At 42.4% G+C, this 27536-nt stretch overlaps 1 protein-coding gene across 1 annotated transcript; it reads right to left on the bottom strand.

The window, feature by feature from the left end:
* Positions 1–12960: 12960 nt before the first annotated feature.
* Positions 12961–23560, bottom strand: ITM2A (integral membrane protein 2A). The gene is made up of 6 exons (XM_068956640.1): positions 23371–23560; positions 19542–19673; positions 19127–19315; positions 17594–17704; positions 16465–16615; positions 12961–14024 (listed from the first exon to the last, which is right to left on the bottom strand). Exons 1-6 carry the CDS (start codon positions 23452–23454, stop codon positions 13936–13938), a joined length of 756 nt encoding a protein of 251 aa, XP_068812741.1. The 5' UTR covers positions 23455–23560; the 3' UTR covers positions 12961–13935.
* Between the last annotated feature and the right edge of the window lie 3976 nt (positions 23561–27536).

Raw genomic sequence — 27536 nt, 5'->3', positions numbered from 1 at the left:
GTTTTTGAGATGTTGAACTGTTCTGAAGCAGCATCAAGACAGTTTTTTTGGGAAGTCTTACTTATACTCGACAAGGTAAAACTGGATTACACAATTTGGGGTCAAAGCAAGGCGCTCAGCTTTAGCAGGCGCCGAGGCACAGAGGAGGCTCCCCTGCCGAGGCTGGTTTCTGAATGTCTCACATCAGAGCCCCGCCGCGCCTCCGTTTCCATCAACTCCCACGCAGCCGTGTGTCTGCGGGCCCACACACTGTGGAAAGTGCACGCACTGTCTGCAGCAGCTGCAAACTATTTCATCACACAGCGAGGGCTTTCTTCTCACAACTTCCTTTGTGTCATTGTTATCACAAGAGGAGACATGACGGGGGGTTTTTGCACTTTGAGGCTTAAAAATGTACTTACAAGCAAGCCACACGCACAGAGCAAAGCCTGCTAAGGAAGTGGGATAGCGCTCATCTTCCCTCTTCCCTTTTAGGCCTTTGTAAGAATGGCTGCAGCAAGTCAGAGCAGAGGCCCGTCCAACCCAGTGCCCTGCCGCTGCTGTCACCTCGGAGAAAAAGCAGGGCCCGCGGCCAGTGCTCCCTCCCTGGGCACGGCCGTCGTACAGCCACTGCTGCAGGGGCTTCCTAATGGGTACCAAACCATCATTTTTCAGAGCCACTACAAGATCTTTTCTCAACCCACCTGTCCAATACATAGCTGAATCCACTAATCCTTTAAGTCCTGTCCTGCGGCAACAAATTCCATATTTTAGTTACACACGTGTTGCTTGAAAACCTACCTCTTTTTGTTTGCTTTGAACTGGCCACCTGACAACTGCCGTGTGCATTCCCTTCCTCTTGCGTTAAGAAAGAACAGTTCCCTTTCCATCTTGTCCACATTATTTGTGACTCTGCAGAGATCTGCCAAATCCCTCCGCCAGTTCTCTCTGTCCTTTCTCTGTCTCAGAGACCCTAGGCCACCTCCCTCTGCCTCATCTGGAGGCCACTCCATTTGATAGCCTTGTCCTCCTCGCTCAAACCCCTTCGGAGAGTGGGGAACAGAGCCACCTACAACGAGCCACGGGACAGGTGCTCCAGGGGTTTATTCAGTATTCTCTGCTGTTCACTTGCTTATGAATTTCTAAGTTCTGTTCACCTTCTTTACCATCACCCACCACCTGAGATAACATTTTCAATGAGTTAGCCACATGATTCAAAAATCTCTTTTTTGCGTGAGGAAGAGTCGATTTATAGGCCAACATTGTTATCTAAGTCAACTTATTGTCTTTCTCTCTCCGTACACTCCTTTATCAGCACTGAATTTTACTTGACAGTTTGTCATCTGGTTGCTCAACATCTTGAAAACACTCCCCGTTTCTCTGTAGGCAGGTTTAGATTTTACTGTTCTGATTAAGTTTGTATCAGCAGCAAATTTTGACACCTCACTGTTTACTTCCTTTTTCACTTTGCTGTTAGAGGCTAAAAATTAGCATCTTACCCAGTGTCACCAAAATAGCTCACTGCCCATGAAACTGCGCATAAAACCCACACGCCACTGTCACCAGTCTGAGCTGGCAGCGCTGGCCAGGGGAGCTTGGAGGAGCTCTGCAAGGCAGGCTTGAACATTAAATGTTCATTTAAATGTACATCAAATGTTTTAGGCCACTCCTCGGATCTCAGTAACTGAAAAAACAAAGTGACTGACCCAGATACAAGTCAACATCATCTAAACTTAAAAAAAAGATAAAATCTCATCTGAGAAGGTTTTATAAATACCCTGACAAAAAAGAGAGTAGAGTAGTCTGAGCTGTTTGGACAGTGCCCAGCTCTGAAACTCCACAATTGCGTGACCCGTTTACTAGTCCACGCAGAGGTGCTATAGCACTTAAGCTGATAAACTGAACTATGTTTAAATACAATCTATATAATATAGATGAGTGGTCAAAAGATTAAGTTTCCATATCTGGTTTTGCAAAAAAGTCCAGTCACTTAAAGCCATCAAGCATAAAAAAGCCAAAAAAAGCAAGCACATCTGCAACAATTGTTTCGGTAGCACCACTCTCTGTATCAATCATTGTGTTAGGACCAGCAACTACCACCAGCTGAAGCTGTTTTACTAACCTTTTTCTCTAACACAGTGATTTGCACTTAATAAGAATTTAATTGCATGGGTAACACTGCCGAAGTAAGCAAAAGAAGGAAGACTCTTTCCTCAAGTTAAGAGGAAAACATGAGCAGAGGAGTGTATTTGGGAAGCTAACTAGCCCTCTAAGAAACTTGAGGTGAAAACATGACATTCTAGTTGGAATTAGTAGTCTAAGATACGGAGATCTCTTGGTTTGTCTTGTCATCTGGCCTTTCCTCCAGTGTTTCTTTATTTTCTGTTATTAGAGACTCATGGATAGTTTTGCAATACTGATTAATTACCAAAAAAAAAAAACGTATTTTTATATTGTTTCTCACCTCCCGAGACTGAACACAATGCAAAGCTTCCTACTGACTCCAGCAGGCACAGTATTAATGAGAAATACTAACTTTTCCAAAGAGGGAACAGGAATGGACAAAACAATTTCTTGGCTTAGCTTAGCTGATGCGAGTGGGTCACTTTGGTACTCTGCTTCTTGAAGTCATGAATCCACTGTTCACAGGAATAACAAAAATGCTCCACCAGACAGAAACGTGGGACAACCACAGGAGAGAAAGCAATATAAATGAACTTTTTTATTGTGCTCCCTTTGTTGGCCTCTCTGGTTCCTAAGCATTGCACTGCACTTAGGAATGATCTGCAGGCATCAGAGAGACTAATTTTAGCCATCAAAATACCTTCCTTTAGGGTTTGTTATCCTCAGATAACAATTCTGTTGGCCTTCAGCTAACAGAAGGAGATGCCTGACCCAGGGTCAGGTGTATCTATCTGATATATTAAAGCATAGATGTAATGCAGGACTTGGCTTTCTAAAGATCCAGCACTGCAGCATCTTTCAGGTGCCAAAACGTGGAAGGGAGCAAAATGCTTGGATGCCCTACAGGCAGTCTGGGCCAGCTTTGAGCGGCACCCCGAGACAGGACAGGTACGAAGCACAGCCCTACCAAGGGAATCCTGAAGCAAAGGTGGGGATTCTTCTCCCCCGCCCTTTTTGAGTTCATAGCTTTCCCACTTGAAAGATATGAAAAGAAAGTGCAAAGAATTATCTGGGAAGAGCATCCCCTACTCCTAGAACACAAGGAAGGGACAAGGCTGTCAGCACCACTCCTAGCAACTACAGTCTTTGCCTAAGAAGGAAGGAAAATGTTAAAATTATTCCTTAATCTACGAGAGGATTTGAATTTCTTTCCGCTTGCTAGGAAAATATCCTAGGCTATTCTGCATGGAGATGCTCTCTGCTCCTCACATCAAAGCAGTGGGGGTAAGTGGGGGTAGGCTGAGTACAGGGAACAAACTTGAACATGACTTTTAGTGGTTAGTGTCATCTCCTCAAAGGGGGGAAAACCTGGGTGCTTGTTCCTGCTACTGGGTCTATTTCTGCATTTTACGTCAAACCAACACTGGATACAATCCGTAAACATCACCAGCTGCCTTTATGGTTTAGGTGGGTTTTTTTGGTAGCAGTTAGCATAGTTTTACAGGCATCTCCATCCTGTCCATGGTGGACTGAGCAACAGCTCCCTAAAAAAGCCTGTCAGGGAACACGCAGGGATGTACCCGAGCCTGTTCAGGCTTCGGCATGAATTAGACCTCAGAAAAATAATCCTCACCCCAGCCTAAGCTAGTGTTCAGTTCTGGACATATGCAGAGGTTCTAAGGTAAAGTTAAAGGAGGGAAAAATCTGAGCATCTCTGAGTTTAGGTACCTTCATGGTAAGCTAGAAGTTGAGTTAGGCTCATCAAGATTATAATTTTTGATGCAGGTGTCAAATTCTGCTTAGTTTCCTTGCCCCAGCCCCACTTTTTCTAAATGTAGCCATAGAATTCAAGAAAAGAAAAAAAACATAAACACCACAACAATCAAAGGTAGGATGAATGTAAATGACCTGATTGTCATACTGCAGTACGAGAATTAACAAATGCATTTGCCCACCATTTTCCCAACAAGCTCAATAATGATATAAGAAGGGAATACCTAGGAGGGTGCCATATAAGCAAAGATCATGGCTTTTACCAACCATGATGTGCAAAAGTTAGTGGTTTATTCCAAGCAACGAAGGATCAACTTCAACTCTCTACTCACCCTTCCAGAAGTCCCAATAAAGTATTTTAAATTTTTAAAAATTTAAATTTAAAAATTTTAAAAACCCTCACCACTTTGCTGACTAGTTTCTCTAATCTGCAGCAAGTCTGTAAATCAGTCCTGTGATTCGGTGACATTATCTTGCACAAAACCCACTATTACATGACATGGCCAATATTTAAAGAAATAGTAATTCCCTGTGGTCAGATAAAGGTCTGTGCAGCTAGAGAAAGTTGCCAAGAAATCTATGTAAAACAGAAGCTAAAAAGTACACAGCTTAGAGTGTCTTGTTTAATGAGAGGTTTCTTGTTTAACCGAATTAATGCAAACCAACAAAGTCCCACATCCCAGCCTGTTCCTGTTGGTTAACAGTCTATAAAATCCAGAACGCCGCTATCGCAAACCCAAAGACGACAGCAGCATTGCACCCAGCACTGGCTCCTGCACTGCAGCATGGTGCCTTTTCCCTGAGTAACTTCACCGAAAGTTTCTCTCTGGCTTCTGTGCATTTGATTGACCCATCCTGGGCCAGGAGCTTTGAACCCTTGGTGGCATCAGGCTCAAAAGCTCCTTGCCTCCTTCCTGGTGCACTGGGACCTTCTACAGCAGTCTCTGGTTTGGGACAAGGCCAGCTTCTCTTTGCAGGACAGCAAAGGAGGTATCTACTCCCCGGCCCCCCTTATGTTATTATCCTTAAAAAAAAACACAGGCTGCAAAGAGATGAAGTGGACACGCCGGCAGCAGGATGGGGTTGTCCTCAGAAACATTGCTACAAATTCCAGGGAATCTCTTCCAGCCAAGAAGTCAAGCCATGCCTTTTACTGGTAAGAGCAACATGCTACAGCTAGCTCAGTCCCCCTACTCAGCACCTTGCTGCCAGGGCATCCTCCCCACAGGAGCCAGAGGCCATGGCTGCATTTTTTTGTTTGCTCAGAAAAATAATAGGTTCTGCATAAGGGAAGATTCTTTCTGGACATAAGAAATCCCTTTGGATATGCACCACAACTGCTTGGCAACACAAGGCAAGTCCTCCATTTGCGGACCGTGCATCAAATAGGATTGCAGACGATTTCCAGGCAGCGCTGCCAGCGTGCACCACGGCCTACCCTTGCAGAGCATCTATACCCACTCCCTATGGCTCCTGCGGAAACGTCAACGCAGGGCCTCCAGGGAACTGATGGAAGCAAGGCACCAAAATCCATTTCACACTAAGTTGATTGGATCTTAGGAAACAAAACCCTGACTGCAATGTTACGGAAAAAAGTGGGCTGAATTAGGCATGTGAGCACTGAACTGAAAACAGAAGAAATCCCAGACTCAAGCCTCAGTGATGGCTTTGTTACTGATGAGTTTCGCCCCCAGGTTTTTGTGGAACTAAAGCATATGAAACATTCATATGCTTCTGAAGTTTATTCTGAAGCATATTCAGCAACTGAAACATATTCGTGAGCTTCAGTGATTTGCTGGCTCAAGGCCAGGTCTCAGCCCGCTGCTGGACCAAAATGTGTGCAGACTATTCATGGCATGATGCCAAGAGTCCTCCAGGTAACTCAGAGAGCTGAGGTTCTGTTAGCTTTTGCAAGGGCCTCAGGAGTGTGAGCTTGCTTCCATTTGCTTTGATTCAGGTAGGTTCCCTTCTCTGCAATATGGGACCTGTGGTACTGCTGGGGTTCATCCACGGTAGGACACCAGCCCCCTGGGCTGAGAGAAGGTGGCTGCCCTGGTCTCCTCTAAGTAGCATCTCCCCTCTGTGCTGTGGCAAGCTGCAGAACTGCTCATAAAAGTAGCAAAACTGCTCATGTTTCTTTTTGGCCTCACAAGAACTTGCAATAATTTTAACCAACTAAATCCTAAACATGATATTAGCTGGAAGAAATCTAATATTCAGTCACAAGTAACACTGCTACCAGTTACCGTTACAGCCTTGTACTGTCTATCATTTAATGGAAATTTTATGAGTGATTTACAGTGGGCAGTCTTAACTGTGTCAAGTCGTGGATCAGTGCTGCCTAAAGCACTGATCTTTGCAAGACAAGCCTTTGGTAGAAATAACAAATAGGGGACTGCAACCCTGTCTATCCAAAGACAAAAAGATGAATGGAAAAACAACTTTGTGAGGCTTTATGGCTTTAAAGGCCACGTCCATGCTCCTCAAGACAAGAGCCACAGCCAGCATGGCCTGTTGCATGTGGGAAGGTGTGTTGAGAACAACCAGGCAAAACAAATCCCATTCAATCACAGCCACTACGAGGAAGCGATGCTGTTCTGTAGGAGACAGAGGCCCAAACTAAGAGCACAGGCCCCACATCAGCTGCACATCAGTGTTCAGCTATAGATCCGAACTCTTCAGCAAGGTCCCATCTTTACTTTGTCACATTAGAGCTTTTTGGTAAACTTTTTTTTTGGGGGGATATAAATGAAAACACAGAAGAAGAAAATCAAATGAAGCTGAGAAAGCAAAAGAAGAAAGTTTTCTACAGGGAAACCAGACTAACTCCATTAAAAAATAATGAATATTATTCTGAGCCTGGGATAGAAAGATATCCATTATATCTCCAACTGGGATATTTATAGAAGAAATAAGAGTTGTTGAGATCCGGAACTCACTTTTCTCTCATACTGAAGGCAGTCAGCCAGAAGCTCTCTTTTCACTCCAGTTAGTGTGAGTCATTTCCCTCCTGAAGATCAAGGATCATAATCTATAATGAAAACGCGGCCCCAGGAACACATTAGAAGTCAGCAATTGTAGACTCAAGCTCTTCTCTGCCTCTACAAACTTGTACTTCCTAGTCACCTCCACCCAATCAAACCCATACCACAGAAAACTCTCTAAAGTCATTAACAGATGGAGATGGTGTCTTTAGAGTTTCATTCCTGCCTCTCAGCTCTCCAGATAGCCACCTGATTCAGTCGCGGTTTGTCAAGAGTGATGATACTTAAGTTTTGGCAAGAGTAGCAAGAATTTAGACATGAAGGAAACCAGCATATGCTACAGCACAGATGTACAAGATTAAGAGAAACACAGTGAATTTTTTTTCAGATTACAAACTTGTGTGAAAAACTAGCAATTATAGCTCAGATCACAACCACAAAAGAGCTGTCATTTACTTAGCGCAAAGAGGTCTGACTCCCTTTTTTACCTTAAGGCGAGAAGGTAAAGACCTAACGGTTTCTAACTTCACACTGGGTGGTAAGGCACATTGGTAAGGCCAAAACTGCCCAAATGGCGGCTCCTTCATTGCTCTTGTACTCTTCTAAGCATTAAGGATTAACTAGTGAAAGAGGCCTTCTGAGAGTCTGTGATGACAAAGAAGCTATGTTTGCCAAGAAGAAGACAGGGAAACCAAAGTACTAAATTATTTACCTTAAAGTGAGAGTGCAGACAGAATTACCACTGATATTGCCACCTCACAGCAAAGAAATAGAAGTGAAGGATTTCTGATAGTAACTGCAGACTCTAGGGTTTATCTATACATAGATCTGTTCCTGATGACTCCTGTATGCAGGCACTCTCTTTCCAGAGCACCTGGTTCCATCCCAGCAGGGGATTAAATTTATAGGAAGAAGGTTCCTTATTCTGGAGTAAGAGTATCCACGCACAGACTTAGTCCGGAGGAACTACAATATCCTAAAGTGGAGCAGCTCAAGAGAATCTAAACACTTCTATAATGAACCCATAACTTATCATATCCACAATCAGAATAAGTGATTCCTGGACAATAAACTCACTTTCACATTTGTTGATGTGAAACCTAATGGGGAGGGGTGTTAGATCACAAAAAGATATTTTAAAGAGAGAAAAGCTGAAGTAAACAAAGAGTTAACTATATGAAGTGACTTCCTTCGGCGGTGCACTGGTAGGTGGCAAGTCTTTAATTATTCTCAAGACAGGAAATATACCCAATAATATACTGCCTAGGTACTGTCATGAATATATATATATATATTTATATAAATAAAAGAAACTGTTTTAATGAAATAATACAACTACTTATACACACAAATCATTAATTTGTTAGATGCTTCAATCAATACTCTTATTTGGGTGCTGTGCCACAGCTGACAGCGCAGTCATTCCCTATACAACTCATAATCAGGATGGTAAGAGTAGCTCTAATCCTTTCAAGCCTTACCTCGAGTGTAGTCCTCCCAGAGTGATAATTCAGCCACATGACTAGCTGGTGTGCCACTGCAGAGACTTTGCAAATTATATTGCATTTATCTGTCCCTTTAAATGTTCTTTTCTGTTTTAGGATTTTTTGGTTTGGGCACGTTAGGAGAACATGAGATGAAATGCAACAGATTTTGGAGGGTGTCTTTAGTTAATCATCGCAATGTTTTTTTTTTTTTCTTGCTAAGTACCTAGGAAAAGGCCAAGACACCAAAGTATCCACCTACAAAAGCCAAAGCTGGCAGCTGCTGTATCATTACCGACTGGAATGGACTGGCCAACTTCACCCCACCCTTTATCCATTTATACTTTACATGGTGGCTTTAGCTTTCTATGACCTTGTATGTAGCTGTAATGTTAATATTTCTTTTGAACCTGCACATATGAAACATTCGTCATTTATCTGAAAACAGAAAATTTGCTATGTTCGCATGAACTCCAAATCTTTCTCAAGTACACATACCCATCTTTGTCTTTTAACCTTTTGCTTCATATTATTAGCTTCCTTTTTTAAAAATCAGAAGCTTAGTTATGATGAAGACAAATGCTTCCATACTCACATCAGCTCAGCTTAGCTCATCCTTTGCCTGCTCCTTTGGTTGCTGCTTACTGAAGCCTGCAATGGCAGAGAAAACTTCCGTCCGTAAGTGAAGCGTCGGGGGGCTTTCACAGTGAAACCTCACTCTGCTAACACATCTGCCTACGGAGGACAGCCTATCTACCGTTTTGGAGTAGTCTGCATGAGACCATGTCTTCCTTATAGCATCCTCTTTTTTCAAAAAAGAGAGCACTTAGCACAACTCAGAGCTAGACTCTTCTCACCTAGATATAGAGGACCCAGAAAAATACATGTTTCTAAAAATAAATTCCCCTCTAACTCATTGATCCTAATTTTATGAGGATTGAGCTATATATCACAGGCCTTACTAGCAAAAGTAGATAGCGTACATGAAACAAATTGCTTTGACACACCAATTGTATAACTATACTTCTTTTTCTGTTGTCTTCCTTAGAGGAAAAGGCAGGCATGTAGAAAAAGGGGAGAAAGACTTCCTAGCAAAGTTGCTAGTTCCTAGCAGTTCCTAGCTGTTAAGTCCTAGCAAAACGTCCTACAGTTCTCCTACACGTTAGCAGATAAGCTAAGGACTTGGAGATAGTGAGAGAGCCTCCTCTAAAACTGCTTTTGTGCTCAGAACATCTTCAATTCAGAATGACTTTTTCTCCCCACTGAAAAATAAGGATAGAAGTTTTTCCTGGATCACTTAACTACAACCATCTTGACTGTACTAGGAGTTTCACAATAACTAATAGCCTAAATTTATGTAAAACAAATCCCTTCTGCTGGCCTAACCCCTCATCAGCCCAACAGTCTCTCCTCCAGACCCTTATCTTCCCTACATCACCGCCAGCATAATCTCTGAGGACACCGATTGCTGCCACAGTAGTTTTGTGCGTAAACATAATTATATCAACTTCTAAGGTAACACAAAGCAGCCTAACAAGGCTTCTTCCAGACAGCTGTGTATGAACAGTGATTTTTGCTATGGCAGTGAGGCAAGACTTTTCACGCCCAAGCTGTCCTGGCCATACTGCAAGAGTCTGCAGTAGAGTTGAGCGTGTGATGAAAAATTTGCCTCACTTTTAGCCAACCAGCTTATCAAGTCTGAAGTGCTGAAGCTTTTTTCTATCAGGTTGAGACCTCAGTATGTTTCAAAGGTCTCTTAGCTGTCCACGTTTTTTCTTGTTCTTCATCTCAGAGTGTATATACATGCAAATAGCAGTTTAATTTCTCTGAACTTCTACAAAATCGGGCCAGAGGAGAAGTTCTTGTGTATAACCTAACTACCATGCAGATGGCAGTTGATAATGCAGATGAAAATGTAGACTATCACCTACTGTAATCAAAGTGTTTGCATGTGTGACTTACTCAACGCCACCAGCAGCCCACATCTTACCACTCGCAAGCTCATTTAAACAGAAAGCTATTAGACTTCCACAAAGGTCAATGGCCTCTCCTCCAAGAAGCAAATTCAAGTTCAACTGTGATTTTCTCGTCTGTCTGTCTGATTAGAGTACAAATAAGTTTGCACAAAAAAAAAAAAAAAAACACCCTCACGTGTAATGCTGGAAGAAGAATCATCCAAAGCACTGGATGACCTTTTTACATGAAGGTATTTAAAACGCGCAATTAAGTATGCATTGTGCCAGGAAAATAACCTGTAAGATAGTACAAAGATAACTCGTCAATAAGCAAGTGCATATATACCACAGACCGTCCCGTTCACACTGCTTGCTTTTTCAGGAAATACACATCTATAATAAGAAGTCATTACTGTAAATAAGTTTGTATTTGCATCTCAGTAACATTATTCCTTCAGTTATGCACCGATGTTCAAAGCACAATCTTACATATTTTTAATAGGATTTGATATGCTTTACAGTAATATCTCTAGCTTACTAGAGTTAAAAAAAACCTATGCCTATAGGCAGAAATGTTGAGTGCCAGCTAAAGGAAGTTCTCTCAAAAAAAATAAAATTTATGAACTAAGTTTAAAAATGGTTATGGCAAATACCTTAACACCTCCATTTAAAATAAGCAGGGATGACCTATTGTATGAGTCAGTTGATTAATCATATCTCAGTGCTAGCTGTCTAAGCTCGTCTCAGCACGTTCCCCCGGGGTGCGGAGCAGCTCGCAGAAGCGCAGGGCTGGCTGACTGTGCCATCTACTGGTGCGATACGCTCCCCTAGACTCACAGCCTGTCCCGTCCCAGCCGCTCACAGGCTAGCTAAACACCCCAGTTGCCTGCATTGAGACAGATGATTCTAGAGGCAACCTTAAAACTAGAGCTCTTGGACTTGAACGCATGTCCCCCACCTAAAGTGGTTCAAGCCAGGTAACAAGGCTGGCACACCACACACCTGCCTGAAACATCAGCCACTTTGTCCGAACAAGAACAGTAAGTAACTGGGCCATTTAGCTGTAGCGAACAATTTGTTCCTCTGGATATGTTGGCTCATTGCCAAGAACATCTAATAAAGGTAGTGCCCTGAGATATTATTTCTTTTAAAAGCTTTACCAGACAAAGGTAAGAGAAACTGTCTCAGGCTATCTGGAAGCACTTCTATCGTTCCTTATGTGTGTCTTAAGGTAGCCAACAGGTTGAAGCCTTGTAGAGTGAGGGCTACCTGCTGCACAGTTGCTCAAAGCTGGAAGGGAGAACTTCTCTTCTGGGTTTTCAATAGAGCCAAATCTTCATGCTACAGCTACACTCTTCCTGCTCCCTGTAACTACATTTCCAAGTCTCTCCACTCAAGACTATCAAAACAAATCAGACAACCAGCCCACCCTTATTATCCTCTCAGGTTATCCAGAGGGCAGTCGCAGCAACAGTTACCTTGCCCAAGCATATACCAAGTCTTCGGCAGAAAGAAACCTCGGACTAGATGAACTCCAGAAGTCCCTTCCAACCTCAACCATTCTGTGAATCTGTGACTTGGTAAGGCATATTTGACTCTCAGTGACAGCAGTTAGAACAAATCTTCTGTAGTATTGCACTTGAGCATTAAAGTTTTAGTCATGTAATGAAATAGACTTACAAATTTAGACACAAGTGCTCTTGGTTGAGACATGTCCTCTACATCACATTTCCCAAGGTTCATACACCTAGGGAGAGCAGTTGCTAAAGAGGACAGAACTGCTGTAATGCAGGACAAGGCATCAGAATTCCCTACTGCACAGGGCCTGTGGTTAAGTCCTATTCTCTCTTCTGCACAGAGAATTTCATAAGATGACTGAGAATAGCTATTCCAGCCCCCCCCTTTTTTAAAAAAAAAAAAAAACCACACACACCTTAGTTCTTACCACAGAAAGCCAAGCCTGCTTACCACATTAGTGCCAAATGCCTATCAAAGTTACTTTCCAGGAAAGGTGGAAGCGTAAAATACAAACTGTGGCTCTTTGAGCAACTGGAACAACAGAGAACTCACTGCAACTCTCTCATAGCTCTGAGCTTATATGCCTTGCTGTAGTGCTTTGGGTTAAGCGCTAAAAGGTGCTGCACTAAGATGCTGATTAACCCTCCCCTGATTTTGGATATTATAATATGCCAAAGGGACTCAAAAGTATTAGTACTGCTATGAATACAGTAATACAAGCCCCTTAGTCACCAACTCCATCAATCCCAATATTCAAAATGCAGAATTACAGAACACATCTTCCCTCCACTATACTACATTAGAATTCATCATTATTGCTCACATGCCAGGAAGTCTGCTATATGAATTCAGTTCACAGGACTAAACATCAAACATGATCTCCCAAGAGGCAGCTCTCAGTGAAATGAGATACCTTTTCCTTCTTCCCCCCCCAAGTTCAATTTGCACCTCTAAGCATTTCCACAGAAACAAGAGGAGGAAATCCAGCTTCACAAGTTGGAGAGGGCAGGGGCAAGAAAGGCAGCAGCAGGAGGAACACTGCATGCTGCCTTAGGCACATGGCCATCACCGCCCCCAGGCACCCCATAACCCTACACGTTGCACTCAACCTCTGAGCACCATTAAGTCACACCAACACCAGAGTTTTAGAGAAACATTTATTTCAGGGTTGCAGAATTTATATCAATATAAAGTCCCTTATTAAAACTCTCAAGTGTATCAACTGCAGGACACTAACTCTTCCCTATCTTTATCCTGCAGCTTTCAAAAAAAGGAACAATACTCTTGACTGCAGGAGTAATGCTACTTGCTCATAAAAAGTTGATCTAAAAAGTTTGTATAAGCCAGAGTAGTTTAAGTTTACAACTACAGTCACATTCACAAGTGGGCTATACCAGAAGATATTCTCGAAAGAGGAAGCTACAGGATAAACAAATCCATAACCAAAAATACTGACAAGCTCCAAGAGTAACTCCATCTGAATCTAACAACTAAATACCACAAAACCAAACAAACTTAAAAGAATTAAGTGTAAGCTTGGGGAAGGTTCCAAATATACATACAAATTCAATACAGTAATTGCACAAAATGAAATAAAGCTATGTTAGAGGTTTATAATCACTGAGGTTAGATTTTACATGCTTCACACATGGAAGTTAAAATAAACCTTTAACAATACTCAGAAGGTTTTTAGCCAGGAGACTGAGTGCAGAGCTATTCTATAAAACTACACAAAATGTGCAAACCACAGATGTATTAATACATTAATCATCCTGTGAAAGTTAACGTGAATAGAATTGGTTCCAGCCAAGAAATTGGTTAACATTTTTATATATATATATATTTCTGCCGTTCTCCGATTTTAAACCAAACGTTCAATGGATAAACTGATATTAACCTTCTAAAAGAACCTTACTCAAATTTAAGTTTTACAAGAAACAACTAAAAATAATACTATACCAAGGATTAAAGAAAGCTGAAATGGTGACTTTGTCTTTTGTAATATAAGCAATACACAGAAAATGCATAAGGCTTTTGATTATCACTGCACATTTTAATTTAGAAGTCAAGGTCTAAAGCTCAGACTTCTCAATGAAGGTGTGAAGTAGTCAGCGCCTTTCACTGTTGACAAATCTTTGTTTCAACAACGAAAGAGTTTTCAAAGTGTCTGATTGAATGACAGTTCTCCGCTGAACGTTTCTGCAGACCTGGGGATGAGAGGAGATGAGAGCCTAAGTAAAGCAGATCAATAACTTCTTTAACAGGAAGCATTTATAAGTTTCAGATACTTATGAAGAGCAAGAAGATAAAGTAACTCCATCTATAACGCTTTCACAGGTATGCCATTAAGGCTGCAAATGGGTTTATTAGATAGCTTCCCCATTCTCAGAACAGGGCAACATAAGAGGAGGCCAGATACAAACAGAGGACAAAACAAGCTACAAGCTATAGCCTTTTTATTCTAGTTCCCTATCATCATTTCAGTGAGAGATGAGAGAACACTAAAATAGATCCTTTACAGCACAGTTTCTCATAGCTCTTCCTAACCGCAAAGAAAAGGAAAAACAAAGCAGACAAACTGCAGGGAAGTGTTAAGAACTCAGAGGATGCAGAAAAAGCTAACTCTTTATCAGGACTTCTCTTTCTTCCTCTGTATTAATAGAGAGCATACTTCTACGCAGCAGTCTTCATCTTGATGCAAGCCCTGTGATGATTTGCCTCTCATCTCATGACCTTACTGAAACTTCTCCCAACATATTTAAAGTGATCTTCTTTGTGTGGGAGCATGCCAGTACCAAACTTGACACAGGCAATGTACCTCTATCAGCTGTGAATCTTTAACAGGAGACAAGAATATGATAGTCCTGCCATCACAGACAAGCTGATCAACCAAAGCTCTCCAGTATACAGCAGTTACAGAAGAAAGCTCTCCAGCGTGTGGTAATAAGCAGAGACTCATTCACAGTGAGCAATGGAATCTCTCCATGGAAGTCTACAAGCACTAGGCCTTAAAATAAACCCTGCAGGACACTGTTCTACGGTATAGTAAAAACATGAATAGAAGGATAGCCCAGCTATTAATCTCTAAATGTCTGCACAGGCTAAGAGGTTTCCAGTGGCTATGTAACTGGGTATACGTTTGAACTGGCTAGGATGAGTTCTGCAGTCACACGTATGCCTACAGTTACATCTCCAGGAAATTCCTTCAGTACAACTTGATGCCACACCGATCTAACATGGAAATCTATAAACCCTACAAGAAAAAATAAATAAATAAATCTGAGAACCAATGCATTACCAGGCAGCAGCTAATGAGGAATCTAATCCGAAAGGCAAGGGAAGCCTCGTCTCTGAACAGTTTTCTCCTCAGCAGGAGTCCTTCATTTGAATAGTTTTTTTCCCCAAGGGTAAACAAGGTTAGTTACAGGAAAGAAACTGCACCCAGAGGTGTTATTCATTTACTAGAGAGTATTTCTACTTAAGTATTTGAGAAGTCATTTACTGTGCAGTGAAGATGTCAGCAACACAGACACGCTAGAGCAAGATGATTTATATTTTAAGAAACCACCATAAATACTCTTCACAGCACTGCCTGTGGACTGTAGTCTTTCAGCAGTAGCAGTCAATTTAGCTGTTGTGAACACACACACAAACTTGAGTCACAGAAGCCTCTCTTCCATAAAGGCAGCATTTATTATTTCCTCACCTGCCTTATGCTGTTAGCTACTCAGGAGCACTGAGTCAAGCTCTCACATACAGAGCTTTCCCTCTAGTAAGGGCATGTAGCCTCTAGGGAACAGTAGACAAATTCAGACTTTGCAAGCTCTAACTGGGCTGAGGAAAATCTTGCCCAAGAGTTTGGCAGGAAAACAAGAGCAGAGAGTTCTGACAAACCAAACACTTGCATTCTAAAAGGCAATAACAGACAAAGGATTAGTTTGCTATGTGTTCAGTGAGAGTAGCAAGCTATGAAATGCTTCGAGAACTCTAGTGAAGTAAAATTCACAGCATCATCAGATTTTCATACTCTAGGCATCCTTCCAACGTCAAGCCACTGACACATCAAATTGAATCCCGATGAAACTGGCCTTTTCACAGAAGTGCAGGGGGAGAGGAAGGGAACAGGCAAATAAGAAAAGAACAGAAAAAACCCTCCTTGAAGTGTTCTTCGTCTTTACTTTAAAGTAGAGATCTGTTCTAGATATCTAATTTTTCAGAGCAAGTGAACCAGAAAATCCTTTTACTTGGCGTTCATGTAACCCAGTTTTAGATAGCTTATTCTGTCTTTGTCCTCTCTACCCTACAATGACTCACATAGTCTGCTTGAAGTCTTAATCTGGTTATCTGAATTTGGGGACCAAAAAATGGAACAGAAATAGGCTTAAGCTTAAGTGTGGGCACATAACTGCTAATTCCATAACTGAAACTTTCTCTCTTCGGTTTTGAATGAAGCTTCAGATCCTTACTTAAGAGAAGGGGGGAAAAAACCCTACCAGTTCTGTCAGCCCCTACATGCTGAAGGCCCACCGATTTCCAAAGTCTCCTTAGATCTTTGGTGGGGTTGTTTTTGTTTCCCCCCCCCCCTCTTCCCCTCACATACCCCTTCCCTACTGTAACCGGGAATTTCTTTTACTGATGGAAACTTACCTATTATCTGATCTCTGCGCTGCAGTCTGAAGGTCTCTTTTCCAACACAAAGTTGGTAGATGAAGATACCCAAATCAGACACATTATTTATCTCCTCTGTAACCACCATTTCTTCACGGACAAGGTAAGTCTGAGGCAAATATGAGCCAGTCTAAAAGGAAAAGAAGCCGTGAGATAGAGGATTCCACTAACAACGGCCAAATAGCCGTACAAATTTTCTTTGCTTTGGAAAGGTTTGTGAACCTAGATTTCAGCTCTCCTTCATTCTAACATTATGCTAGTTGTGAATGGCTGCACACCAAAGAAATTAAACTGACAAAGGCTACTACAAACAGGTGCAGTTACAAAGTAAGCTAACAACGCTCACCTTACATGAGGCAAACTATTAATAGAATCTGTTGAAATTTATTCGTATGCAAGTACTGTTAAGCCTGCAGTTAAAACTGGAGAAATAACATACAAAGATCAATTTTACAGTTTTTCAGTATTAGAAGTATATTGATGAGAACATTGAACGTGACCTACAGAAGTCAGGCCTTCACTAAAGAAGGCAGCATTACTGAAACTACTATCCATCCCTCACAATCTCAACATATGATAGCTCAGTATCACAAATAATTTGGGAATAGCAGCAAGCTCTATTAGCTTGACCCATAAGATTGTTATTTTGAATAAAATTCTGTTTTAGTCACTGAAGATAAAGATTCATGTAGAGAGTGCAAAACTACTATACCAGTAAAACAGAAGAACAAGTCAGCACTGTTCTTTCCATTAAAGCTCTTACAGGGCAAGTGCGCTTTCTGGTAGTAACTTTCCGTTTTAGACTTTTAATGGTATTCAGAGGTTTAGCAAATTCCTTTATAATAAGAAAATTTATCCTTATTAACTAGCTGCTTTTAGCTTCCATAAAACTAGGTATTAATGAATGTATTAAGCATGAATCTACTCAACAGAACACATACTGACTGCTGGCCTTAAACTTCAGTACAGTGACTGAGAGGGAGGATTATGTACTTTGATGGCAAGAGGACTGTTACAGTAAGAGACTGTAGCTAAGTTCAGGAACACCACCCAACATTCTTATCAAGTGATCTTCGTAACCCAGCTAAACAGTACGGTTTCCACATACCGCAAGTTTCGCGAAGAGATCCATCAAATTCCTTGGTGGCATAACTATGGATGTGTTCAGTGGAATCACATAGCAATTACCCAGTTGCAAGTCAAGATACGCTGTCAAAAGCTATTTTGGGGAGAGGAGAGGGGGGAAAAAAAAAGTTTTCAACTAATTGTGGCCTTTGAGTGACTATTAGAGCACAGTTCTACACGTCTAAGAAGGAAGTTTAAAAACTAGAGTTCATGCACAGGCATTATCAGAACACCACATTCAGGAACCACCTAGTACATGAACTGTTTGGAACAAAAGTAACAAAAGTTGTTATAGCCCTGGTTTACAACAGGACTTCTGAACAGAAGTGACAGTTGACTAACAGCTAAACATTTCAGTCAGTTCCTAACAAGAGTAAGGTTTATATTAATACAAACGAAGTACTTGGAAGTGTGTTCTCATAATTGATGTCGTCTAATTAAGCACAATGCAAATTAAAGGTATCCAAACGCAGATAAGCGGTCATTCTCTGGAAACGATTCTTCAGGTCAAGCGTCAAAGTCTCTAGGAATTCACTTCAGCATTGCCACCGAGTACAAGACCAGCAAAAACAGAACTTCCAATATATACCTACTTCTTTTATCACAACTTTACATAGTGCTTAGCCAAAAATCAATTGAACTTTAAATTGTCCAAATGCTTTAAGTTATAGCAAGGTTCTACAAGTGCTCCAAACTAGCAGGTAGCAGTTTGTTTGCACGGCATTCCATGCTACTGCTAAAAGGCAGCACGTACAGAGATTAGTTCTAGCATATTTACAGCGATTATATCCGCAATTCCAAAATTTGCTTTACAAACCACCTGAGGAGAGCTTTTACACTTAGACTAAGGATAACCACTAACACTATCAGGGCAACTTCAACAAAAAAGTGTTAAAACAAACCAACCTCTCATCTTTGCTTTAGAGAAACTACATGCTACTAATGTGGCATTCTCAATTTCTAGCTTTCTGTCACTTTTTAAGTGATTTTAATTACTTTCAAGAAATAGGACTCCACACGTGTTTAGAATTCTAAATTTTGCTATAACATGCAGTGTGGTAGTCTTATACCAAATCCTCTGTTTTGTTTCTAATTTGTGTTTACAGAGTTCTCTTCCCCCCAATTTCAAATAAGTAGGATTAACCGCATGACGTGCCATTTTCAGATATACCACTGGCAAAAGTGTTTAAAGTTGCACAGCACTGAGGTCCACTCATCTGAAATGAATCAGTTAAAAATCACTGTGGGTGTGAACTTCCCTAGTATTCTCATAACACTCCTCTCTTGCAGAATTATACCTGCTCCTAGAGAGTTAAAACAGAACTTATCCACTTTATGCCAAGGGTAAGATTTCCCACTCTTCCCCTCACCAAGAGAGGCTCACATCAAGTGTCCGAAGTCCCAGGAATGAAAAAAAAAAAAAAAAAAAAAAAATCAGGAGCCATTATGACTGCTACCTACTCTGCAGTTTCCTACTAAGACTTGTTGGATTTCTTATTGTTTTACATGTACTCACCCTATCAAAGTCATGAACAATCGCTGCTGGATCACTGTCAGAGAACTTTGGAACAGGAACATCAATGATCGCTATGTTGTCATCTTCCCGAATGTCAGCTTCTTCAGCAATGGGGAGGAAATATGGTTCTACTGCACGATCCCGATTCTCGTTTTCAAAGTAACACATTTCACCACGATACACCTTATGCTGAAAGTAAGGGCAAGCCTAGTTAATTTTCAAAGGTAAGATGCTTTAAAACTGCATGTCCAACACATATGCTAAGATGACACGCGGAGCTTCTATAAAAGCTACAGTAGCCTTCCAGTCTCAGTTACAGATTACCACTATGATATAAACCCTTCAGTAAGTGCTGCATTTATAATTACACTTTCTTTGCTTAGTGATGCTTTATAAGAGAGAAGCTTCACATTACCCTAGGCATGAAGTACTTGTAGATGCAGGCTCCACCAACAACAACTCCCGCCAAGATGAACGCTAGACCCAGCAGAGTCAAAAGACATCTTCCAGATGAATTTTCACTTCCATGTGTTGCAATTTCTGGATCCTTTGAAGAGAAGGAGATGGAAACTGAGAGGATGTAACTGCAAGCTATTACCAAGTGCTTCACTTTGACCTACAATGATTCTCACTGCATACCTCAGAGAAAACAGTTAAGCATTTCACGAAACATTTTTGTATCTTATCAAGATCAGTTTTCAAACAGCACAGAAAGACTTTCTTATTTAAGAGTAAGCTTTCTACACAAACCTCTACTCAGATCTAACCAGAAACCAAACCTGTCTGAAGAAGTGAGGTACAAGAAATTTATGTAACTGTAATAAAAGACAGTCTTGCAGCCACAATATTATACTAGCAAGGCAAGATTTCTAGGGCAAGGTCATTTAAAGGTACACAGCGTTTTCAGGCCTGTTTCCAAAAGCCTATTTCCTATCCTCCTCTTACTATCAGATGGAATAAGATAGTAAGACTCCCCCTCCCCCCCCCCCGCCCCAGTAGTCCAGCTTATAAGGAGGAAAAAAAAAAAAAAAAAAAGAGAGAGAGAGAGAGAGATAGGACCTTATCTAGTAATTGAAGAGCTATCTCACACTTAAGTCAAACATTCAGGTTTTGGAACTTTCTTGTAATATGCATGACTGAAGATGACTATAGAGAAAGAAGTACTAGCCAGACTAAGTACAGCCTCAAAAATATACTCAAAAAAGTAACTCTTTGCGGCATACCCTCCCTTGCAGTTTCAAAATTCTCTTCCTCTCACCCAAGCACCTGGGAAGTTTTGCTTCTGGCAGCCTAGATTTTAACTCTAGTTTAGTGATTTTTTTCCAGTGCTCTCTTAAGTAGCAGAAGAATCCATCCAAGTGAAACTACTACTACTACTGTTATGTACTATGGGGGATCACTTGTGTAATACTGACTGCAAAGCTGGTGGTGGTATCTGAATGGCATATTATAACATTCTTCCAGTTCTTTAGATCCCTTTCTAGTCTTTCAGGTGAAAGGCCCACACAAGCCATGCTGAGTGGAGAACAATGACAAGAAGTACCATCAAATACAAAACAGGCAGAAGAGATGTTCACCTGGACAGCAAATAGCATTTTTAGGTCTCCGGGGGGAGCAACTGTTTAGGTAATCTAGATGTTCAGCTCAGTACGTCCCTTTCATGGCACTTTCAAGATCCGTTCTTCCTACTCAGCATAAGGACAAAACTGGATCTTATGCAAGCAGTAAGAGATCTTTTCCCTTGGGTTGTTCCTAGAGCCAGCACCTAGATTCATCACAGCACCCTCCACGTCCATTCTTAGTTTGGGTCCTATTATTGGCCATTTGTATAAGGAACCTGCGACCATGACACACCCCAACATTATTTACAAGGCTGCACATATTTCTATGCTCAGCAAGATACAGCAGTGTATAATTCAAACACACCAGCTGTGCAACGACCATAAGACAGAAAACAATCTATGTTTAGTGAAAGTCAACACTCCTACACTCCAGTCTCACATCCTACAAACAAAAAAGTGTTCGTCCAGTGAGACATAAGCCTCTCCTATTGGCTGGAGAAAGAGTCTGACAAAAATAAACCAGTTTCAGGTCAGAGTCGTCACATCTACATGCCATTTCAGGGAAACAATGTTTCAGACCCATCTTGCTTGGAAGATCAAGGCTAGTACTGTTCTCTTCATAGTCTGCCATCTTCATCAACATCTTTCAGCTATTTACCTGTCTAGCCTATCATTACTCAAACATAGTAGTCTGCAACAAGTTTTGGCACTACAGACTTCGTAGTGCTCAGACGACGTGATGATGTCTGCACGTCATTAGCTACTCTTGCACTACACTTATTTCAAACAAAGCACAGCCATTTATCATATTAGGAGGCAGCATAGGAAGCCAGGACCCGAGAATAGTATAGAGGACTGATAAGAGAACACAATACCAATATTCCCCTCCAGCAGGTTACACAGCCTCAGCTCGAGTCAAACTGCAAAGACAACGCAGTTCTAAGTGGCGTAATAACATGCAAAGCAAACTGAAAATAATGGAGGAGGGAGGGAAAAACACTTGCATTAACATCTGCAGCTAGCTCAAGAGACACTGTTGACACAGTCAGCTCCAAAGAACTGCGGGAGAATATTCTGCAAACTCAAGTGTTTTTGTGAAGATTATCTAGCGGACTCTTACTGAGCCATTTCAGCCAACATGAGCCGTTAAGCTTGCTGGCTCTACCCAAACATTCAGGGGCAGGGGAGGAAGAAGACAGAGGCACAACAAGCACCAAAATGAGTTTGTCTTTAAGTAGACTTGTGAACTCGATGTTTACATGCAATTCTAAGCCCTGAAGTCAAAGTGAAGATTTCAGTCAGAGACATGTACACACACGCACAAAATATTGCAAAAGGCATAATAAAGCAACGTAAGTAACTACTCTTCTCATTTTTGAAGCTACCTTGAAAACATACATACTTCATGCCCTTCTCTTTCTCACATTAGAGCTATGCTCAGAACTTGTACAGTAGAGGGCTGCTAAAAGTGCATCTAACAAAGGCTTCCTCAAAAGTAGTTGACGACTTTGTTCTACAGTAGACTAGCCAGACTAAAGTTTAAGTTGAACTTAGTTTGTTTCTGTTTCCCAACTTCCTCTCCTCTTGCTCTCTGAATTAATACAGTGACACCAAGTTGTATGTGTGCACACATACAACTCCTACAATTCAGAAGGCACCACTGAGCAATACCACCACTCTCTGCTCCCTTCCTCTTTCAGGGGCTCGCTGTTGTAGGAGAGGGGAGGCTTTGTGAGCTGGGAGGTAAGTTGCTTGCCTGATTAGAACTTAGCAGAAAACGAGAAGTTAGATTCCTAGACTACCGTTTTTGCAGTCCCAGCCCGTGATTACAAATAAATCAGTAGCTCTAGAGGAGCCGGGATGGGCCAACTTTATTTACCTAGAGGCTGACCGAAAGCATTAGCAGCTAAGCACGCCCTCTTCAAAAATAAAGCCTCCCCACATATTTAAAGAGTTCATTTCAAACCAGCACCATGACAACTCATTAGGAAGGAAAAGCCAGCCACAGAGTTTCTATTTAAAACCCCTTTATGGCAGGTTTCTTAACTTAAGCTAGACGTGCCAGAAGCCCAGACAGCCTACCACAGCACCTCTTTCCAACTCGCAGCCTACAGGGCGTCAGAGCCTTAACCCACTTGGTTTTCCCGGCAGACGCTGCTGCAAACTAGCACTTTTTTTTTTTTGGGGGGGGGGGGGGAACAGGACAGGCTGCAGGCGAGGGCGCAGCACTTTTCCCCAGCAGATTTCGCCGGGCCGGAGCCGAGCCGGCCCCAGCGCTCGCCAGGACTTTCAACAGCAGCCAGGAAGGGCAGCGCTGGCGCTGGCCCAGCCGCCGGCCCGCTAGGCGGACAGCGGCGGGCCTGCCCCGCGGCGGCCCCCGGGCCCTGCGGAGCCGCAGCCGCGCCGGGAAAATGGCTGCGGCCAGGGAAAAACCGCCAGAGCCACCCGCAGAGCCCAGCCCGCGGCGGCGGCGGTGGTGGTGGTACCTCGGCGGTCGCCGACCGCCCCGCACCGGCCGGCAGCGACGGGCGGGGGGGACGGGGCAGAGCGCGGCCGCCCCCGGCGCTGACTAACCCCGGCCTCAGCGAGAAGATGGCGGCGGCGGCCACCTCCTCGTCCGCCCCCACCCCCGCCGTGTCCCCCCGCCGCGCTCCGCGGCCCGGCGGCGGCGGCAGCCCGCACCTTGTCGGCCACCAGCGCCTCGGCCGCCTCCTTCTTGGGCTCGTCCTTCTGGGCGAAGGGGGAGTTGAAGGCGATCTTCACCATGGCGCCGGTGTTGCGCAGCGCCCTCCTGGCCCGCTGAAGAGCCTGCCGGGCGGCGGGGGGGGCGGGGTGTGCGTTGGCCCCGCCCCTCCCCTCTCTTCCCGCCCCGCCCCCCGGGCAGGCCCGGCCGCCGCCGCGGCAGGGCAGCGGGGCAGAGCGCCGCCTGCAGGCGGGGCACGTCACAATGCATTGTGGGAAGGCGGCGGGCCGCCCGCCGGCCGCCGTTGCTGCGGTGAGGGGCGCTGAGGCGGGGGCGGCTGTGCGGCCCGCGCCGCTTTCTCCGGGGTGGAAAATCGGGCACAAGTGCCGATGGCCCTTTAGCAACCCTAAAAAAAAAAAAAAAAAAAAACCTTGGAAAAGAGATGTTGATTTAGAAATAAAACAAGCGAGGTCAGGCGGGGTGCTCGAGCCCAGGGGGGAGAGGCGCCGGCAGCTCTGTTGAAGGTGACCGCGGCGTTTCTGCGCGTGCCGCGATGCACGGCAGCGCGATTCCCGGCGAGAGAGAAATAGAGCCTTTAAGCGGTGGTGTTGCGTTACCACTGCGTGACCGTTACAGAAGCCTGCTGCCGCGTGTCTTTGCTCGCCGGGCTGTCGGCCACGCTGAGGCCCGGCCCTGCCTCGGCTTTCCTTCTTGTGGAGCCGTCTAGAAACGCCGCGCTGTCCCGGCCAGGGGGTTACATAGCTCCACGGCTGCACATGGCGCTACAGGCAAGGATACGGACCAGATCCCTGCCTCAGAGAGACCTACCGCCTAAAAATAGCCTGAAATCTCAGAGACGCTCGCAGTAATGTGCTCAAGTGAGATGAGATAAGGAGGACAGTGCTGTACAGCGGGAGGAGGATGCCGTTTGTTGCGCATTTCTCTGGTCTTTCTTCACAGCAGTCATTTTCTTTCCTTTTAGCCAGTTTTTGCTTTGTGCACCATTCATGTAGATAATCATACCTACATTTAATATTCTGCATTTACACTGGGATCGCAACAGTCACTAGTGAAAAGGAGAAATTTCTGGGCCACATTCTGTGTGACACAGGGATAGGGATATTTTTAGTCAAGCGTACCATCACCGACATTGCTTCTGTTATGAAATGGGGCCTAAGGAGTCTTTAACAACCATGAAGACAGACAAGACTTCACTATCTATTTAATGACTCCAAGGGAGGGGAAAAAAGCTTTATATATTAAACTGAAACTATCTTCTGCTTCATACTGACGAAAGTTGCTTTCAGTCTCACTGGAATTTGACTTGATGGCTCTAGATTAAACAGAACGAAACACTATGCCAATTATTGCAATAAGTAATTTTTCTAAGTGTAAACAAAATGCAGAGTGCATTCTAGGGCTCAAAGCATATTCCTGTTATTCTACAGGTGCAATATCACTATTATTTCCTTTCAAGATCGTAGCTTTGATATTGCTGCCTTTCGTGTTAATCAGAACTTTGACTTCAGTGAAAGAACAGTCTTTCATGTCTCTTTAACCTGACTTTGTCTAGTAACAAACAGAAAACATTTTTACTTCATTTCACCAAAAAAAAATCTACAAATTTTCATTCTTCCTAATTTTAGCATGGTAGGAAGAAGTTAAGCCATACTCTCATCAAAGTCCCTAAGAAGAGATTATATAAGTTTTCTGTATGGCTGACACGATATCTATACAGCCTGGCAGTTTGTCCTTTGTATGAATAATTTTCAGTACCTTAATCTAGTACACTTACTTTATGCTTAAACAAATTGACTTTATCCTCCAATTACCCAGCACCTTTATATGAAAAAGAAAACGCTCACTTTTCTTGATGGGACACAGAACTCCACAGAGATAAAATTAAGATAGACCCTTGCATTTCATCAAGACTAGTGTCTGTACGTGTCGGCTTGTTCACTCCCTACGTTGTATGCTCTGTTGCAAGGGATGGATGCACATCAGAAGACTGTGCTCAAGAATTCAAAAATCTAGGGTTTTATATGTTTATCTGGCCTCAATGAATTTGCAAAACTGGAACTCTCATAAGATTCATTATGATATCTTTTGACATTTCTGTTTGTAGCATCCGCCAGGATCTAGGTGGAAATAAATCATTTATCTTAACGTGTTCAAAACTTCTTCAAAATGTGCAGTGTCTAGGAGAAAGATATTCCGATGTCATCAAACCATTTTTCCTATCCTTACCCACCTGATAATAACTTTCAATTCAGTCAATACCTTTTCCTTCCAGATAAAGCTCCTTCTATGCTAGTCTGATTGTATTTTGTAGAGCAGTTGCATTCTGAAGTAATAGGTCTGGGAAGACAAATTCCATCCTCAGATGTATGGACATGAAATCATTCTGAAAATCATCAAGGCTGTCATTCTGAAATCATCAAGATATTCTGCCAAATACATATTAGAGACCTGGCTTCCACGTAGCATCTCCACGGGTGAGCTCACCACTTCGCCTTTAAAATGCTTTTAACTCCGCCTCTTAGTCCTGGCTCAGTTTTCTTTCAGGCTTTCCCCATGTGATGGCTCCAATTTAGGCCCAAAATATATGAAATTCCAAGACCTCCAAACAAGTGATACCACTTACTCTTTCAAATTCCATTGTATCTCTGCTTTTCCTTCTAGTGAAATATGCAGGTTTTTGTTTACTGATATTTACTCTGAGATCATCTTTATCCTCTTGAAAGGCAAGAGATTATCCTTTTATCCTAATTACCCTTTTAATCCTTCTATTGGTAGTAATGTTAAAGCAACACTGCTCTAACAGCTAACAAATATACAGACTAAACTGACTTATAGACTAGAGAAATTTGGCAAAAAAGAAGGGTGAACTGGTACGTTACAGTGGCTATGACTGTTACCTTTAAGCCTACTCACAGAGAGCTGTGAACTGTGTTTCTTAGAACTGACATTAAACATGAGCACCTCCCATTTTAGCAGAAGTGATGAAGTAGTCCAGACAGTCTAAGAATATTAAAGAACAAGGTTCGTAAGGTGAAGTAATATCTTTTATTGAACCAATCAGTGGTTCAATAAATGATGTCATTTTAACAATCTTTTTGAGTAAGCTACATAGCACTAAAACCGATTTTGAATATTTAGGAGTTTTTTACTGTTCTAGTGTACTCTTTAGAAAACACAAACTTTAAAATCCACTCATGTTTATTCTGCCTCCCTTACCTCAATCTTCTTATGTTTGTCAGGAGACTACTACCTTACCTCTTGGGAATAATATTACATGTGTTACAGTTTGTAATCTCAGACTTTGAAGTAGAAGGTACTATATATGTGCATAGTCTTCAGTCATGTATATTGTTCTGGTTGAAACAAAGCTATGATCAGGAGGATTGAAGTCTAGCAAGGCATATAAACACGTCCTTTCATTTCAGTGGTCACTCGCAGTGTAATATTAAGCGTGTGTTTAAGTTTTTTGGTAGACCTGAATCTGTGTCCATGCTTAAGTTTTGAAACGTTATGTTCAGTCAGCATGGGCTTGATATTCTTAATGCACTCCACACAATGAGTTCACATCTACAGAGACTGTCTCTTACTAAATACATGAACAAACCATTGCACAGTGGAGCCCCAGTGCTGAATCAAGGTGGAACACACCCAGAAACAATAATTAATACATATAATTAATAATAGTTTTAAATGCACACAGTTTCTGTCATTTGAAAGGTTTTATGAATAGCGTAATTGCTGAAAGATGGACAACAAAAGGTAAACAATAACTGCGTCACGTAAGACTATTAAAAATGAAAGGGAAACTACCAGGGTGATTACATTTATGAAGGGAGTCCTTCACTAAGTTTGTTTATATTTATCCAGATGTCTGAACTTCTGCTTTTTGCTTCAAACTTTTTCCGTCCCTCTTTGTCAGACTTCCTCCTTCTTCGCTTACTCAGCCTGTTTTCCTTTGCTCTCTGGCACTGATATTCTCTGTTTTCATTACTTCTCTAATCAGTGATCCTGGTTTTTTCCTCTTTAGGTCCCCTGCATTTCTACCTCACTCTTTTTTATAAGACTCTTGGTAAGGACCCTGTCCATATTTCCGACTATGAAACTGTCATGCTGAGAGCTGCCTATATAAATTTTTTTACGGGAA

The sequence above is a fragment of the Struthio camelus genome, chromosome 11, assembly GCF_040807025.1.
Source record: "Struthio camelus isolate bStrCam1 chromosome 11, bStrCam1.hap1, whole genome shotgun sequence".
NCBI lineage: Eukaryota > Metazoa > Chordata > Aves > Struthioniformes > Struthionidae > Struthio > Struthio camelus.
This window is presented reverse-complemented; position numbering and strand designations above follow the sequence as displayed.